This window comes from Sturnira hondurensis, unplaced genomic scaffold (genome assembly GCF_014824575.4).
Source record: "Sturnira hondurensis isolate 20B ecotype Veracruz unplaced genomic scaffold, ASM1482457v3 Scaffold0003801, whole genome shotgun sequence".
Lineage (NCBI taxonomy): Eukaryota > Metazoa > Chordata > Mammalia > Chiroptera > Phyllostomidae > Sturnira > Sturnira hondurensis.
The window spans coordinates 6,809,583-6,828,806 of record NW_028076432.1 but is presented as its reverse complement, the minus strand read 5'-3'; the positions used below and the strand labels follow the sequence as shown (position 1 = coordinate 6,828,806).

Genomic DNA, 19,224 nt, shown 5'->3' with positions numbered 1-19,224 from the left:
ACACTTGTGCCTGTTACCTAACTCTATCTTCCCACCACTCTAGAGAAAGGTCTCACTACCCCAACTTTACAGATGAGGAAACCTAAGCTCCACAAGGATAATGTCACTACTGAGGACCCACAGGCAGAGGCAGACTTTAGTCTGAGACCTCTTGCCCCTGGCCCAGTGTTTATGCCTCTATGTCACAGCTTCCTATCTGGGCAGAAAGCTCAACATCCTTCCTATCCATCCTTGATGGGCCACAGCTCCAGAGAGGCACACAGCTGGTTCTTCGGGGTGTATTCCCTTGTAGAGGCTCCCGAACGAGGGTCTTTAGGCAGGTTTCTCCTTAGATCCAGTTCCTCAGCCAAACATGTTTTTCCCTAGGTTCTTGACTTCGCGTACAAAAACAACCTGGCCTCCTACTACCCGGAGCCCAAGGACAAGGAGGCTTTTGTAAGATCCCTGGTCTACACTCCAGACTATGACTCCTTTACACTGGACAGCTACACTTGGCCTAAGGAAGCCATGAGTGTTCAGACGGTCTGATGCAGTCCCAGAGGCTGGTGTGGAGCTGGATGAAGCCCAGAGTAAAGTCACACCGACAATATAAATGGATTCCAAAATGGCCGTCCTTGTCACTGTGTTTTTCCTTTGAACTTTCCTGGTGTGAGGGGAGATGCCCAGGCATACAGTGAAGGAGAGCCTTGTCCTTGGATGACCTCATTCACTTTTCTATAACTTCCTCTGACTTTCTTCTGAATAATTTCCTTATCTATTACTTGCCACTATTGGCTAGCTCTCATGGGAAATCTAGAATCCTGGCTAGAGCTCTGCCTTTCAGAGTTCAGGGTCTAGTGGAATGGTTGATCTATGGACACAATTCATTTTGACACAAAGCAGAAAGTGTTAAGTCCATGAAACAAGTGTAAATAAAGGTCAAGGGTACTCGAAAAAGGGAAAAGGTACTTCCTAGGAGGACATTAAAGAAAGGCTTTAGGAGGAGCAGTGTTTGCACTGAGTCCCAAGAGTGAAGGACAGGTAGGAGTCATAGGTAAATGAGGAATGTGAGGGCAGCCACTGGCCAGAACGTGTGGCCCACCCACCAGAGAGTTAAATCTCTGTACGAGGGACACACACCCTTCAGATCTCAGATGGGTGTGGGGACTGACTGGCTGGGGGCAGCTCACTAACTAGTCAGAAATGGCCACTGCCCTGTGGGTTGCTAGTAGACATTCCTTTTTGGTCATTACAAAAAGGGAAACGAGAGTGTGGGTGGGAAGGGTCAGCAAGCCAAGGAGGAGCAAGAAGAGGAAGAGAGGTACCAAGGGGAAGGGCACCATGGGGAGTTCTGGGAAAGACTTGCTTTCATTTTCTTGGCCTTGGAACACTCTTCCACCCTTCACGCTCTCAAATAATTCAGCAAACCAAGTAGTCTCCTTATAGAACAGTGCCAATCTGTCCTACGTGCTTCCCATATCAAATTCAACCATAGCCTTCACCTTCCTTAGGGGCATCAGAATTTCCCATGGGCTGGCGGGGGGTGGGGAGGGTGCCAGACGAGCCCATAGCCCCTGCAGTCAAAGCCTGCTAAATTGCTGAAACCTACTGGGATGGAGCTTCCAACCTCTAACTTCACTGTAGAACAAAGGAAACAATAACTCATGCTTAGAGATCCACCACTGCCTACCCCTGCTGCCAGCTCAAGACCCCCATGCCCACCATGAATATATTGGTCCTATACGGCCACCTGGCAGTGACGGGCCAGGTAGACTTAGATTCCTAGGAGAGTAACTAGCGGAGACACCGTCATCCCTTGCCCGGGTCTCATCCTTCTGACACCTGCTTCCTTGGTGGTAGTGCTCAGCTAAGAGGGTCCTCAGAGAGCATTCCTGTTGTATAATCTCTGGGCTCATAGAGAATGAGAAGCTTCAGAAGAGGGCTGCAAGGCTGGAGCTGAAATCTGAACACCAGGGAACCTTTTATGCTATCTTTTCTACATCTCAATGTGTAAAGGAAAGAAAAAAATAGAGAAAATTGATGAAACAAAATGGGTCCTTTGAAAAAAATCAACTAAATTAACAAACTTTGGCTATACAATCGAAGATACAAAGAAGATTCAAATTATATTTCCTCTGTTCCAACCCCGCCGAACATCTTTCTGGGACTAAATGCAGGTACTCAGGCCTGCACCCTTATACATGCTCGGTCTCCACCTAGAAACTCCTTTCCTCTGCCTCCCTGCGCCTTACCAATTACATGTCAGTTCACCCCAGCTTTCTACCTGGAGACATCATTCATCCTTGGAGTTCAAATGCAATCGGCTCCGTAAAGTCTTCTTGCACAGAATTAATTAAATGAGAAATCAACAACAGGAAAAATGAGATATTTCCAACTATTTGGTAATTAAATTTTACATTTTAAATAACCCATGGTTCAAAGAAGAATTCACAAAGTAAATTATATATATATATATATATATATATATATATATTGAATTGAATGAAAAATATCTGAATTAATGAGTTACAACTAAAGAAGTGCTTACAGGGAAATTTTATAGTGCCTATATCAGGAGGGAAAAAGGAAGGTCTCAAAGCAATAACACATACTTTCTCAAAAACCTTTTAAAAAAAGAAAAGCAACAAAATCCAAAGGAGGCAAAGCTGGAGCAGGAATCGGCAGGCCCATAAAAGGTAAAGAAATTGAATTAGTAATTAAAAATCCTCCCACCAAGAAAAGCTCAAGCCCAGCTTGGTGAATTTTATCAAATATTTAAAGTAGAAATAATACCAGTTTTTCATAAGCTCTTTTATAAGATAGAGGAGGAAACAGTTCCCAAATTGTTCTGTGATACTGGTTTTACCCGATCAGAACCGAACAAAGACAACACAAGAAAACCACAGACCAATATCCATGAATATAGAGGCAAAAATCTTAAACAAAATACTAGCAAACCAAATGCATCAACATAAAATAATCACACACAATGAACAAGTGGGATCGATCCCAGGAATGCAGGTGTTTTAAGGTCCAAAAATTGATCAGTGTTGTATATGATATTAATAGAGTAGACAAAAGCCATAAGATCATGTTGATGGATGTAGAAAAATCATTTGGAAAAAATACAACACCTGTTGATGATAAAACTTTTAACAAACTAGGAACAGAAGAGAAATTCTCACCTGATGAAGAACCAGAGTCTAATATCACAATTAATGGTGAAAGAATGAATACTTTCTCCCTGAGAACGGGAACAAGGCAAGCATGTTGTTTTTACCACTTCTGGTCAACATGGAGAGTCTATCCAGTTTAATAAAGGGAAAAAAAAGAAATGAAAGGCATCCCGATTAGAAAGGAAGAGTGAAACTGCCTTTATTCACAGATGACGTCGTCCTGTATGTAGAAAATGCCATAGAACAGTACCTGCCTCCCTCTCCCAGTCTCTCCCTCTCCTTTTTCCTCCCCCTCCAATAAATGAGTTTAGAAAGGTCATGGGATGCAAGGTCAATATACAAAAATCAACTGAATTTCTATATGCTAGCAGCACACAATCTAGAAATAAAATTAAGAAAATAATTCTATTCACAATACTGTCCCCAAATGCTCAGAAATTTAAGAAGCACAAGTCTTATACACCAAAAACTATAAAACATTGCTGATCGAACTTAAAGATCTAAATAAATGGGGAATGCTCCATACTCATGGATTTGAAGACTCAACATTGTTAAGGCTGCAATTCCCTCCCATTTATCTATAAATTCAACACTACAACTGCCAAACTCCTGCAGATGTTTTTTTGTAGAAATTGATAGGCTGGTACTAAAATTTATATCGAAAGGACCAGAATTGCCAGAATTTTTAAAAAAGAACAAAGCACACGACCCAATTTCAAAACCTACTATAAAATCTACAATGATCAATACAGTGTGGTCATGCATAGATCAATGGAACAAAATTGAGAATTCACAAATAAGTCCTTTCATTTACAGTAAATTGGTTTCTCAACAAAGATAACAAAATAAATCAATGACATAAAGGGTGGTCTTTTGAACAAATGAAGCTGAGACAACTGGATATTGACGTTTAAAAAAAAAAGTCCTGACTGGTTGTGGCTCAGCGGATTGAGTGCCCGCCTGCAAACTGCAAGGTCTCCAGTTTGATTCCTGCTCAAGGCACATGCCTGGGTTACAGGCCGGGTCCCCAGTGGGGGTTGCAAGAGGCAACTGGTCGATGTGTTACTCATACATTGACGTTTCTTTCCCCCTTTCTCCCTCCCTTCTCTCTGACTAGAATTAAATAAATAGGAGGACTTCTGGTAAATGACAGCGTAGGTAAACTCAGCTCGCCTCCTTGCACAACCACATCGAAATTACAACTAAACTATAGAACCACCATCACTCAAAACCATCAGAAATAGAGTTAAATGAAAGTCTGACAACTACGGAATTTTAAAAAAACACATCCATCCATGCTGGTAGGAGAGGTGGAGACATGGAACCAGCTGACTCCACATCCATGAATGGAGGATAAAATTCAGGAGGGGTATCTTGGGAGCAAGGAGTCCCAGCCCCGCACCAGGCTCCTAGGCCAGGGCTTCCATGCCAGATAGATAAGTTCCCATCACTTCTGGCTGTGAAAACTAGTGGGAATTGAGCTGGTGGAAGAAACTGCTGGAGTTCCAAGCTGTTTCCCTTCAAGAACCCACACACGGACTTACTCAGATTCACTTCCTCTGAGCTCTAGCACTGAGGTAGCAGCTTAAAAGGCACCAGTGGGACACAGGGAGGAACTGAACTGTGTGGCATCAAGGCAAGAGCTGGAGGACAGTTTTATCTCAGACAGAAAGGTGAGCAGAGGCCATTGCCCCTATTCTGAACCTTCCCCTAAAAGAGCCACAGAGCTGGCAGGCAGGTACCATATCTGAGACTCCATCAACCTGGCTAACACTGTTTGCCCTGCCTTGGAAATCCCTGGACACTCTGTCCCACCCAACTTATGGGCCCACCCAAACTGTTAATTGTAACTTTTCCATATGAATGGCTGGTCTTGGCTCATGATTCACAACTTTCTAAATCCTATCAAACAAACAACAGCCAGCCTCAGAAAGCCCCCAGCACCCACAGTTCTTGCTAAGTAGCCCTACGCCCAGCATTAGCAGCACCCAGCTTATCACATCTTGTCTTCACCTGGGAATTTCTAGACCCAGAACTAGTAGCAGCCAACTCAGACTGCTTTATAGTTCATGCAGGGTGGCCATGGGCAGAATACAGGTGAGGCTGACCTTGGCCTATACCACCCAGAAAACCCCAGAGCCCGTGCACCTAGTGGACAGCTACAGACCACACCAGAGCACCATCCCCCTGCCCCGACATAGCCGATCCTCCACAGAGGGCAGAAGTTAGTGGTCTGTGATCAACAGCCAGTCCTTGCAGCTGACTCTCCCTCCCACTGACTACCAAGAGCAATCAAGGCTCAACTACAACAGGAGAGTGCACTCAGCCCACCCAAAGGACATATCTCAAGTACCCAGCTTGGGTGATAGGAGAGGCTATGCCACTGGACCCTACAGGACACCTACTACATTAGGCCACACTACCAAGACAGGGAGTCATAGCAGCTCTACCTAATACATAGAAACAAACACAGGGAGACTGGCAAAATGAGGAGACAAAGATACATGGTTCAGGTGAAAGAACAGATCAAAAGTCCAGAAAAAGAACTAAACAAATGGAGATAAGCAATCTAGCAGGCACAGAGTTCAAAACACTTGTTGTAAGGATGCTCAAAGAACTTAGTTAGGACTTCAACAGCATAAAAAAGATCCAGTCAGAAATGAAGGATACAATAATTGAAATAACAATTTACAGGGAATCAACAATTTATAGACTGAATAAAGCCAAGGATCAAATCAATGATTGGGAACATAAGCAAGCAAAAAACAACCATTTAGAAAAACAAGAAGAAAAAAGAATTTTAAAAAATGAGCATAGTGTAAGCAGCCTCTGGGACAACTTCAAACATTCCAACATTCACATCATAGGCATGCCAGAAGGAGAAGAGAAAGAACAAGAAACTGGAAATTTATTTGAAACAATAAAAGAAAATATATGTAATTTGGTGAAGGAAATAGATATGCAAGTCCAGGAAGCACAGAGAACCCCAAACAATATGAATACAAAGAGACCCATTCCAAGGCACATCATAATTAAAATCCCAAAGGTTAAAGAGAGAATCTTAAATACTGCAAAAGAAAGCAGTTAATTACCTACAGAGGAATTCCCATAAGACTGTCAGCCAATTTCTGAAAAGAAATTTTGCAGGCTAGGAGAGATTGGCAAGAAAAACTCAGAGTCATGAAAAGCAAGGTTCTACAGCCAAGATTGCTCTACCCAGCAAAGATATATTTTACAATAGAATATCAGAGAAAGAGTTTCCCAAAGAAGAAAAAACAGGAGTTCATTATCACCAAACCATTATTATATGAAATCTTTTTTTTAATGAAAGAGATAATTTGTAATTAGCTCCTTTTTTTAAAGATTTTATTTATTTATTTATTTATCTCTAGAGGGGAAGGAGAGAGGGAGAGAAACATCAATGTATGGTTGCCTTTTATGCATCCCCTGCTGGGAGTTGGCCTGCAGGGAACCTGCCTACAACCCAGGCATGTGCCCTGACTGGGAATCAAATCGCGATCCTCTGGTTCGCAGGCCCGTGCTCAATCCACTGAGCTACACCAGCCAGGGCATTATTATATGAAATCTTAAAGGGGCTTATCTAAGAAAAAGAAGATCAAAACTATGAACAATAAAATGGCAATAAATATATACCTGTCAAAAATAAATCTAAAAAACAAACCAAGCAAGCAAGAAGAACAGAGACAGAATAATGGATACAGAGAACATTTTGATGCATGCCAGATGAGAGGGGGCTGTGGGGGAATGGAAGTACAAATGGGTAGTTAGAGCATAGCCATGAGGCTATAAAGTAGAATTTAAGAAAAGGAGTAGCCAGATAACTTATACACATGAGCCATGGACATGAACAATGGCGTGAGGACTGGCTGAGGGAGTTGAGGATGTTGGGTAGAGGGGGAAGAAGGGGAAAGAATCAGGACAACTATAAGAGCATAATCCATAAAATATAAATAGGTAAGTAAATGAATAAATATTTAAAGATAAAGAATTTAGATATTTACCTTATTCTATACACAAAAATTAACTCAAAATGAATCACTGACCTAAATGTAAGAGCTAAAACCATAAAATTTCAAAAGAAAATATAGCAGAAAAAATCTTTGTGACTGATTGAGGAAAGGTCTTAAATACAATTTATAAACATGACTCATGAAAGAAAAAAACTGATAAACTTTATTTTTATTTCAGAAATTTAAAAATTTTTATTTTGAAACCATTAAGAGGAGGAAAAGACAAGCAATAGACTGGGAGAAAACATTTGCAAATTATATATCTGAAAATCCAACTGAAATATTGGGAAAAATATTTGAATTTACATGTTAATAAAAAGATATCTGAATGGCTAAAAAGCATTGGAGAAGATGCTTAACATCATTAGTCATATGAAAATGAAAACCACAATGAAATCTCACTTCATATTCACAAGAATAGCTATAATTTTTTAGACATAGAAAATAAGTTGGTAGTGATTGAAATCTCTATACCTAGCAGGACTTTGTCTCCTAAGCACGATGAGACTAAGGGGGATTTCCATTTGTTTTTTTAAGCCTGCAGTCTAACTCCCCAGCCTCTCACATAGCCCCAGAACTCAGCAACTGTCATTTAGAACAGTGGACACTGTGGCTGCACCACTCAGGTCCTTCTTCAGGTCTGAAACACTCATTACACCAGCTGCCAGTATTAGCAGCTGAAGGCTCACAGGTGCATCCTCCCTCCCTGGGAATTGCACTTGACTAAAGAAAGATGATTCATCCAAGCTTACACCCCCATCCCCAGGGGCAGCCCACATGCAATGCCTAGTTGATTTGAGCTCAAAGAACCAACTTCCTTACCTCAGTTGGGGGCATCGCTAAAAAGCCATCCCAGTTTCAGAGCTCCCTGCAAGATTGGCTGAGGACACAGTTGCAACTACATGTGTCACCACTCAACTTCTGCCACATCTTGGTTCTCTTGCTCCCACACAGGTGGTGTTGAGATGACTCCCCAGTAAACCTCCAAATGCAAATCTCAGGTTCAGTATCTGTTTTCTGGGGAACTCAACTTGCAACACATGGAGGAAACCAGCCAAGCTTCTCAATTTTCCAATCTGTTGCACCACCCCCAACATGAGCACCAAAAGCCTTGCTGGGTTTCTCTTTCCCTCAGTAAGACCCTCTGCATGGACCGAGCCTGATCCTTAGTCCAAGACCAGAATCAATAAATGCAGCCAGTGAACAAAATGGCCACCTACCTGAGGGGAGCTCCATCCTCCCAGGAGTTCCTACTCACGTAGCCCTGTGGCTTTTACAACTCTCACATGTCTTTGAACATATGACTTTTAAGATGTATCTGTATTTTTCTGGTCATTGCAGGGTGGGTGTTGGGCTTCCTTGACCTACTACCTAGAAGTGGAATTCTCTGAATCTTAAAACTTCCAAAAGTATGGATATTAACTTTCTTCCTAACTTAATTATAGTCAGAAAAGGTCATTGTATTATTCAAGTAGTTTAAAATTTGCTGAAATTTTTATGGTTGTCTGTGTAGGCAAATTCAATAAAATATTTCATGTACTCTTGAAAAGAACGTGGACCTTCACTGTTGAGTGCAATGCCCCTTATGTGTTCATGGGATCAAGCTTGTTAATTGTTTTGTTCGAAGTTATATTCTGACTGATTTCTGAAAGAAGAGTAAAATTTCCCACAACTGTGGTAAACTTGTCAATTTTCCTTGCAGCCCATTCCATATTTGCTTTATGTATTTTGAACTAATGTTGTTCGACTTATAAAGTTTAGAATTGTAACTTCCTGGTGAATTAAAACTTTAATGATTGTTTTCTCTTTAGTAATGCCTTTGCTTCTACTTTTATTAATATCAATACTTCTATACCATCTTACTTAGATTAAGTCTCTCTCCTGCATTTCATTATTTATTTAGATGTTTAATGCTTTTGTACCAGCTGGTGAATGGTGAACACTGACAAATTTGTTCTCTAACAGAACTGTATTTCCAGGCAGAATGAATATATGGTTAAACGAACATTAAATACGTCACCATTTTATCAGTTATATAATAAAGCAGAGTAGTGATTACACAAATATTACATTACACAGTTCAAAAAGCCTGTAAAATGTCTGACCAATTTACTGGTAGAAAACTACTTTTTTGGTTGGAAGAGAAGAAAGAATATCACATTTCAAAAAATAATAGTTAATAAACAACTTCTAACAGGCATGGCAAAAAATTACAAGATTTTCAAAAATGTTATAATTAAAATTGTTTTAACTGCAAAGCATCTCTACCTTTAAAAACATTTACTAAATAAGCCCTGGCTGGTGTGGCTCAGTCGATTTAGCACGGGCCTGCAAACCACACAATCTCGGTTCGATTCCCGATCAGGGCCCATGCCTGGGTTGCAGGCTAGTCCCCAGTGTGGAATGCAGGAGAGGCAACCATACATTGATGTTTCTCTCCCTCTCTCCTTTCCTTCCCCTCTGAAGATAAATAAATAAAATCTTTAAAAAAACAAAAAAAACATTTACTAAATAAAAGGACTTATTTTATACATCCTGCCCAAGACCAAAGCAACATTTTACTGGAAATATTTCCCAGCCTCCCCCATTGTGTCCTCAGACCTTCCCCTCCAAGTTGCATGCCAAGCACAAGCACTGAGGCTTTTTTGTCCTCACACACACGTGCTACTGCACAATGTGGATTTTACATGAACTCCAACCAGAGATTTGTGATCTTTTCAAAATGGAGGTTTCCATGGCAGCATAAAATGAGATTTATAGTAAAACATTAAATAACCACCATAAGCTTTGGTAAGAGTCCAACAAAACCAGTCCGATGTATACTGGTACACACGTGCGGTGGTAAACCTGAAGGAGCAGACATATAATTATATAGGCACTACTTACAATGTTTGAAGTGAGTGAAGGAATAAACTACATACAGTTTACAGTGCTATCCATAATTCTAAGAATTTTACTTCTGAACGATACTAAAAATGTACAAGTATTGTATTGGGTACTTTGGGACCTAAACCCGCTATTTCTTATGTATTGTTTCTGGCATGGGAATAGTAGTAAGCCAAATACTGAAGTTAAATTTTGTCAAACTTGTGGCTTTTCAGTATTCTGATGGAAGTTTCATTAGAATTGTCATTGTTTAAGCCCACATGTTGGCTAACATGTACAATAAATTAAGGACGACTGTCTCATGTTCTACTTCCAAGGCAACAGCAACAGACAGCCACGGTTTACTGAATGCAGCAGTTATTTCTATGACCTCTGGGGTCTTTGAAGCACAGTCGCATTTCAGAATGGTATTTCTACAAATACAAAAGTTGCTTGCTGTTAAAAGCTCCGCGCCTCTTTTGCCTTATAAACTGTACTGCATCTTCATTTTTCATTCCACTTTCAATTAATGCTAGGGCCACAAGCACTGGAGTTCTCCCCAGACCTGCAGCACAGTGAACAGCAATGCAACACCCAGGTTCTTCACGAAACTGAATGTTAGGAGACTTAACCAGTCGTCAACGATCTGGTTGGATGGTGATGAGCCATCATCAAAAGGCCAGTCTAGAACCTGGATGCCTTCTTTCTCCACAAGAGCAGTGTCGTAAGTTGCTTCACATACTCTTACCATTGTGGTAACACCATGTTTCTTAAGTTCCTCTACAAATCTGTTTAACGTTGCACTGGTTGGGGTGTGTGTAATAAGAAATCTCATGTTCCTGTATGCAACTTCCACAGGAGCTGGGCAGTTCACTGGAGCCATGGTAACTAACACTCAGTATGGTTATGAAAAAAAATTATAAAGTTTTTGAATACAGAAATGATGTGAAGGAACCGAAGTCTATTCCAATATACTCCACTCAAAACTCAACACTTTGTATATGAAACTCAGAGTAATCGGAAATGGAATGAACCTCCTAACAAGAAGCAATCCTTCACCCCAATAACGCTAAGCCAATGGAAAGGGAGTGCACAGAGGTTTACCCATCCAGGTCAGAATCTTGTAAAAAGCTCTGGTGACTTCAATTCCACACGTTTGTGTCCAGGATAACCGCTCTTACTAGCGCTTCTCCGTCGAGCAGCAATAAATTTCTTCAGTTCATCTGCCTTCGTAAAAGTTGTGCTGTGTCTGGCAGTAATCTCTGGGGCCTTTCAGAAACTCCATAAATGCGTGACCGAGAACACGACAGAAAGGATCTTGTTTACTCATTAAAGACTGTGGCCTAATCATACAGGCCAGCCGGCAGTGGCGGCAGCTGCTGAGCAAAGAGCAGCGCTGGTCTTTGCGGAGACGCGCAGATGCCCCGGCGGTGGCACCGACACTCGACTTCACCGTACGCCAAACTCGAAGAAGCCAACGTGCATGTGCTGAGGCTTTCTTGCATCGCAAGCCCTTCCTTTCATAATCTACATCTAAATCTAAATCAGAACACTAAATCTAATGGCTTAACATAAATTTGATGCAACAATGCTATGAATTAGATACTGGTATTATTTCTATTGTTCTGATGCAAAAAAACAAAACAAACAAAAAAAAAACAAAAACAAAAACCAGGGCACGGAGAGTTACTGGCCCCAGGTCACACAGCTAGAAAGTAGCAGGGCTCACATTTCAATTCTGAAATTCTGGCTCCAAAGTCTAACTCTCCAACATATATGCCCTATTATAGACCTTATTTTTATTCTTTTAGTACTCAAGTAGCATAGAAAAAATCAAACATTCAAAAAATGTTCCCATCTCTTGAAGGAACTCAAAGAGCTTTAATTACTAATGTTGTGAAGCATATTTTAACCCACAAATTACATTGCTTATAAAAATACGCCATCAATTTCTGTGCTCACTATTCCTTCTTGTATCTCCACCCTTCTAAGATTATTTCCCTGCATCTAAAAAGCATCTTCTGGAAGTTTCTTTAGTTCCTAGTGTAGATAAACTTTCACAAATTTTACAACCTTAAAACTATGCATTCTCTCAGTGTTGGAAAATGCATTTCTTATTGTTGGCAGACTCCTCCCTGGCCCCACTGGGGTTTTTTTTAGTGAACTTTTTTTTTCCTAAAAAATATTTTATTTTGCTTTCACTCTTAGTGAAATTCACTCCTGTAGAATTGCCAGGTATACAATTCTATACTTACATTTATTTTCTCAGCCCTTTGAAGATATTCCTTGTCTTCAGGTTTCTTCTTTAATAGCTATAGAATTTTCTAAAATGCATAGGGTTTGTTTCCTCTTCTATGTGTCTTCCTTCCTTCCACTTCCTTTTCTCTTTATTTTTCCTTTTTCCTTCCTTCTTTACTAACCCAGCCCACTAGATGAGGCAGAGGAAGGTAATTATCTGTGCAGTAGGTTGGTATGTAGAAGGTACCAGAATTTGGGACTGAGGGATGGAGTTAAGGGCATTCAAGTAGAGAGGACAGCAGTCCTGATCAGAGATTACATAAGGGTTTATCCAATAATACTTTGAGGATAATAGGAATTAATTTCCTCACTGTCAGGAGTTATAAAAGAATCAGGAGAAACGTAGAATTAACTCTAGAATTTTGGATTGAAATTAACTCAATTTTCAATTATTATATAGAAATAGTATAGCTATATAGAGATGTGTGTTTGTATGAATTCCCTAGCTTCATCTGCAGAGAGCAGAGAGTGCCTGAAGCAGTGACATCCCGATAGCAATGAGAACAACTAGCCCTCAGATCATGGTTTCTTAACACTTTTCTTCATTAAAAGGAACTAAGTCTCCCCAAAGATATGGCTGATTCCAGAGCTGGGGCAGTAAAAGTACAAGAGTAGCCTGCAACATTTTGTTATGACAGAAAGTAAAGAAGAGTTCAAAGACTCATAGTAGTATGACAAAGGCACATGGAACACAAACCAAAGAGACCTGACATCTAAATGTAATTCGGTATCCTGGATAGGATCCTGGAACAGACAAAGGACAATAGACTTCTGGCCAAGATGGAGGTGTAGGTAGACTCACTTTGACTCCTCACACAACCATAGGAAGGATCACAGCTAACCTTAAAACAAAAAGCAAGAACTGCCAGAAAACCAAACTGTGTGGAAGACCGACAACCAAGGATTTAAAGAAGAAATGTTCATCCAGACCAGTAGGAGACATGGAGATGGGGAGCTGACGAAGAGAGAATGTGGTGTGGTGACATTGAGTCAGCAGCAGTGGCCAGTGGAATAGGTGGTTCCATGCTAAGGTGGGGCAATAAAAACTGGGAGGGACACCTGGGGAGCAAATGATCCTAGCCCCAGCCCAGACCATGCAGCCCACAGTTCCAGGAATAAAGCCTCGAGACTTCTGGCTGTAAAAAACAGTTGGGGGGGGGGGGAGAAATTGCTATTCTCTCAAGAGAGTCCATTTAAAGGACCCGCATAGTCCTAGAATGTATGCAAACCCACCCATTCCAGGATTCAGCAGCTAGAGGGCACCGGTCACACAGAGAAGTGGGGAAAGTGGCTGGAAACAAGGTAAGAGGCAAGCCAGCGGCATTGTCTCCTCTTCAGTTCCTCCCCCACAAAGCAGTGAAGTGGGCTGCCCCGCCCTGGTGAATACCTAAGGCTTTGCTCCTTAGAACAGGTGCACTGAGGCAGAGAGCCAAAGCAGCTCTACCTAACACCTAGAAACAAACACAGGGAGACTGACAAAGTGAGCAAAGAAATATGGCCCAAATGAAAGAACAAATTAAAACTCCATAAAAAGAACTAAATAAAACAGAGATAGCCAACCTGCCGTTGCAGAGTTCACAACACTGGTGATAAGGATGATCGGAGAAGTCACTGAGTACTGGAAACACATAAGGTAATAAAGAAAGGCTACACTGAGTGAAATAAAGTGAAACCAACAGTGAAGGGAAGGAAGCCGGGGTTCACACCAATGATTTGGAACGTAAGGTAGAAATAAACAGTCAACCAGTACAGAATGAAGAAACAATAATTCAAAATATCGAGAAGAGAATAAAAAAACTCTGGGACAACTCCAAATGTGCCAATATCCGAATCACAGGGGTGCCAGATGGAGAAGAAGAAGAGCAAGAAATTGAAAACTTATTTGAAAAATAATGGAGAACCCCTAATCTGGTGAAGGAAATAGACATACAAGTCCAGGAAACACAAAGAGTCCCAAACAAGTTGGGCCCAAAGAGGTCCACACTAAGACACATCATAATTAAAATGCCAAAGGTTAAAGATAGAGAATCTTAAAAGTAGCAAGAGAAAAAAATAGAGTTACCTACAAAGAAATTTCCATAAAACTATGAGCTGATTTTTCAAAAGAAATTTTGCAGGCAAGAAGGGACTGGCAAGATATATTCAAAGTGATGAAAAGCAAGAACCTACAAAGAAGATTGCTCTATCCAGCAAAGCTGTCATTTATAATGGAAGGGCAGAAAAAGTGCTTCCCAGACAAGGTAAAGCTAAGTGAGTTTATCATCCCCAAGCTCTTATTATATGAAATGGTAAAGGGACTTATTTAAGAAAAAGAAGACCAAAACTATGAACATTAGAATGACAACAAATTCACAACTATCAACAACTAAATCTAAAAAAAAACGAAAAACATAGTAAACAAACAACTAGAACAGGAACAGAATTGTAGAAATGGAGATCACATGAAGGGTTATCAGTGGGGAAAGGGAAGGGGGAGAATGGGAGAAAAGGTACAGGGAATAAGAGGCAAAATTAGTAGCTACAAAATAGACAGAGGGATGGTAAGGATAATATAAGAAATGGAGAAACCAAAGAACTTATATGTATGACTCAGGGACATGAACTAAGGGGGTGGGACGGCTGGAGGGAAGAGGTGCAGAAGCAGGCAAAGGTGAAAAAAATTGGGACAACTCTAATAGCATAATCAATAAAATATATTTTTAAAAAAGACAGTAGGGAAAAGCTAGTGAAATCTGAATAAAGTATGAAGTTTGGTTAATGGTAAAGCACCAATGTTAGTTTCTTAGTTGTGACAAATGTATCACGGAAATGTAAGTAACAATGGGGAAAACCAGGTAAAGTGTGTACATGAACTCTCTAAAACCATTCTAAGATTCTTTTTTATTAGTGATAGCAAAATAAACAGATGCCAGATTGAAGGACTCCCACTGGTAATGACATTTATATCAATGATAGGAATGGATTATAATTTATTGAATAAAATATAAATCCTTAAATATATACTAATATAAATTAATATATAGGGGGGAGCAAGTACTATACCTATAGTAGAATGTCAGCCAACAAATAAATGTAGCAGAAATTAGAAAAATCTGTATTAAGCAATCATCACAATTATTCATCTAGCAAAGAAACATCAATAGAAGCTAAAACTTTTGGGTAAAAGTTGATGCGGAATGGAATATATATTGACTTTCAAAAGTACCTACCACAAAAAAATCACAATTACACAAAATAAAAAACAGTAACTTCATATTGCTAAACCTGCAGGCTCAATTAAATGACTAAAGTTAACACGACCAGTGATGGGACAATCTGAATTTGGGTACCAGCTAATAGGATGGAACACAAGAAATGTAGTATCGAATCTGTGATATTTCTACCAAAAAATACATTACTAGAATTTTATCATGAAGAAAAAGCCAGGAAATCCAAATGGAAGGATGGAAATCTTCAAAAGAGTCATCCATGAGAGACAACTAAAGGCTGAGGACTCTTCCAGGAGTTGGAGGAGCAGAAGGAAATAATGGCAACTAAATATGACATGCTTGTCACCTGGATCCTTTTGCTGACAGAACATTGTTGGGACAAATGGCAAAATTTGAATTGAGACTTTGATTATATGATCATGAACCAATGGACAGATTATATTTTGATGATTATTTTGTGGTTTTGTGTGATAATACCCTTATTGTAAGGCATTATACTCTAAGTATTCAGAAGAGATAGGAGATATGTCAGTACCTTGCTCTTAGTTCCTGGGAGGATTGGGGGATGAGGTAGGGAGAGGAGGTGTTTTTTACTACCCTTGAATCTCTCCAAGTTTTATATTATTTCAAAATAAATTGTCTTAGCATTAACGTAAAAGTCCTAGATCATAAGTAATTAGCTGATGATTGCTTCTCTGGATTCTGTCTGTCATTTTGTGTTGTCTCTGGAGACTTCTCTTGAAGCTTTACATTTTTGAAAGGTTTTCTAAGTGTTTTAGCCAGCAGTATGAGGTACTCTGTAGCTCCTCCTTTCAAAATTTTAGGATATGGCAGTTGGTTGTCCACGATGATCCATGTCTCCCATGTTTAATACTAGCAGTTCCTGAGTATTTCACTAGACACATGGCCATTGAGCTAGAAACCACATCCCAAGCTCCCTTGCAACATGGTATGGACATGGGATTAAATTCTGGCCAGTGGGATATAGGCAAAAATGATGGTGCCACTTTCAGCATTATACTACTACTACTACTACTACTACTACTACTACTACTTAAAAAAAAAAAAAAGCAGAGTTCCTCTCCTGCCCTTTTCTTCCTATGTGTTCATTGAGAAAGGATGAGAACCGGAGTGGTTGCCTTGCCACAGTGGTACAAACCACAACACAAGCTAGGAGAGCCACCCTACCATCTTGGACCTTTAGACAGCTTCTTGAGAGAGAAACGTCATTCTGTCTTAGTTAAGCCACTTTTACTTGGTCTCTGTGAAAGCCCTAGTCTAACTAATAAAATTTAAATGAATGGACTGAAGTGCTCCCGGAGTTGGGTGAAAAATGAGAGAAAGAAGAAGAAAAACTTAAAACCACAATAATAGACTCCTGGTGTTGGCCAAGATGGAGGAAGCCCACAAGAGCATTTCTCTCTAACTGAACAGGAAATAAAAAGCTAATACCTGAGGACTCTGAAAAGTAAGCAGTAGCAGGGAGTCTGTGTAAGGAAGTCAAACTTAAAGAACAACCAGCATAGCGATGAATTTGCTGGTGAATTTACTCCTCTTCAGTTTTGACTTAGAAATAATGTGAGATCCAGAACAACTCAGAAAGAAATCTACTCTCTCTAGTCAGAGAACCAGAAGAAGGGCCCCCCTGGTGTGCCCGAGACCAGCCAAAGTCCTGAACCCACTCGGCAGAGCAGCAGGGTGGTAATGGCCTTGTAAACATCAGACTCTGAGAGATCCTCTCTTCCTGGCCAGAGGCACATGAGAAAGGGACCCCTGTGGTCAGAGCCTGTGGGAGGAGTCCCTTTTATTTTGTTTCTGTCTTGTCTCTCATTGCTTCTCCCTGAGGTCGGGCCATCGTGTAGAACTGTAAGAGAGTGAAGGGAGCCAAAACTGAGACGAATCCTGGCTTTACAGCCAGAAAGGCCTGGGAATGGGAGACTGGAGAGTATAGGAAAAATTCCAGAGGGAAGAGTTAGAGAAAGAAATCTTCTAATTCTGTGTATGAATGAAGACGAGTCTCGAGTTTACTCCCATGCTGCACATGAAAAACAGACCCAAAGAAGCAGAGGCCTAGAGAGTTGAACGGACATCATAACCACACCCCACAGAATGGAAGATAGAACTTACGCTCTAAACTTGAAGACTTCACTCATTAACAAAAATAAACATTCGCTACAGAGTTTTACAGGCCCCTGAGTTTCACAACATAGTAGTTAAAATGTCTAAGACACAATACAAAATTACTCAAGATACAAGAATATGTAAATTATTATCAATGGAAAAGACAACAAATACCAACCCAAGCTGACTTTGATATTAGAATTCTCAGATGAAGACCTTAAAGCAAATATTATAACCATATTCCACAGGATAAAAGTAAACACTATGAAATGAATGAAAAGACAGACATACTCAGGAGAGAAATAGAAACTATTTTTTTTAAAGGAAGCAACTTGAAATTTTCCCTGGTTGGTGAAGCTCAGTGGATTGAGTGCAGGACTGTGAACCAAAGGGTCACCAGTTTGATTCCCAATCAGGACACATGCCTGGGTTGCAGGCCAGGTCCTCAGTGGGGGACAAGCGAGAGGCAACTGATCAATGTGTTTCTCTCCCTCTCTTTTTCCCTCCCTTGCCATCTCTCTAAAAACAAATAAAAACTTTAAGATATTCCTGCATTAACTCAGTTTTAAGAACTGAGTTCTAAGACAATTTAATGCTGAAAGTTAAGGGAGGTCATAAAATGACATTATGGCACAAAAATACTAACAATCTGCCTTCAGTACTTTCTTTGTATCTCAAAGAATTTCTATTACCAAATATTTTATGTGCTTAACAATTTATTTGGGGAGGAAAATGTTTTTCCTTCAAAGTATTTTCTTTTATCTCTATCTCTATATCAACTATGTTCACAAGAGGCAACCACACATTGATGTTTCTCTTCCTCTCTTTCTCCTTCCCTTCCCCTCTCTCTAAAAATAAATAAAGTATTTTTTAAAAAAGGAAGCAAATTGAAATTTTAGAACAAAAAATATATAATGCAAACTTCACTGGATAGGTTCATAACAGAAACATAGATGATGGAGGAAAGAATTAGTAAATTCGAAAATAGATTAATACAAATGACCCTATCTGAAAAACAGAGGAAAAGTGTGAACATAATAATGAATAAAGCCTCAGAGATACATGGGACTATAGCAAAGGTTTAACATGCATTTCACTGGAGTTCCAAAAGGAGAAAAGAGAGCTATTGGTGCAGACCAAATACTTGAAGAGTGCCCCAAACTTTCCCAAATTTGGTGAAAGACATATTTAAAGATTTAAGAAATTCAGTAAGCCTGACAGGGTGGGTTTCTTCTTAGAATAATAAATCAAAAACAGTCCCCATCAAACATACATTGTTATAGACCACTCTGCCTGGTTCTAGGAATTGTATCTCAACCCCTTGTGGCTAAGGGCGAGGGATGACCTTCGTAATGCCAGCCGCAGGAGACAAAGCTTGTCTCTCGTAGCAAACGCTGCCTCAGTTTCCTCTCTCTGCCCCCAAAGCTTGGTCAGAAGTCAATGAGGGTAAGACCCCTCACAGCAGGGGGCAACCTAAGCTAGACTTGATCACTTGGGAGGCCATCATGGAAGAACTGGGGTAGAGAGGACTGCAACAAAGAGGGA

At 40.2% G+C, this 19,224-nt stretch overlaps 1 protein-coding gene and 1 pseudogene across 3 annotated transcripts in view; one reads left to right on the top strand and one right to left on the bottom strand.

Moving 5' to 3' along the window:
- The window catches only part of ME3 (malic enzyme 3), a 185,722-nt gene extending 185,113 nt beyond the window's left edge, over positions 1-609 (top strand). For all 3 annotated transcript variants that reach the window (XM_037042907.1, XM_037042908.1, XM_037042909.1), the window contains one exon: positions 367-609. In XM_037042907.1, the coding sequence (XP_036898802.1) occupies positions 367-528 (162 nt within the window). In that variant the 3' untranslated portion in view covers positions 529-609. The remainder of the gene's footprint in view (positions 1-366) is intronic.
- Positions 610-10,413: 9,804 nt separating this feature from the next.
- Positions 10,414-11,507, bottom strand: LOC118984796 (protein tyrosine phosphatase type IVA 1-like; annotated as a pseudogene).
- Positions 11,508-19,224: the final 7,717 nt, after the last annotated feature.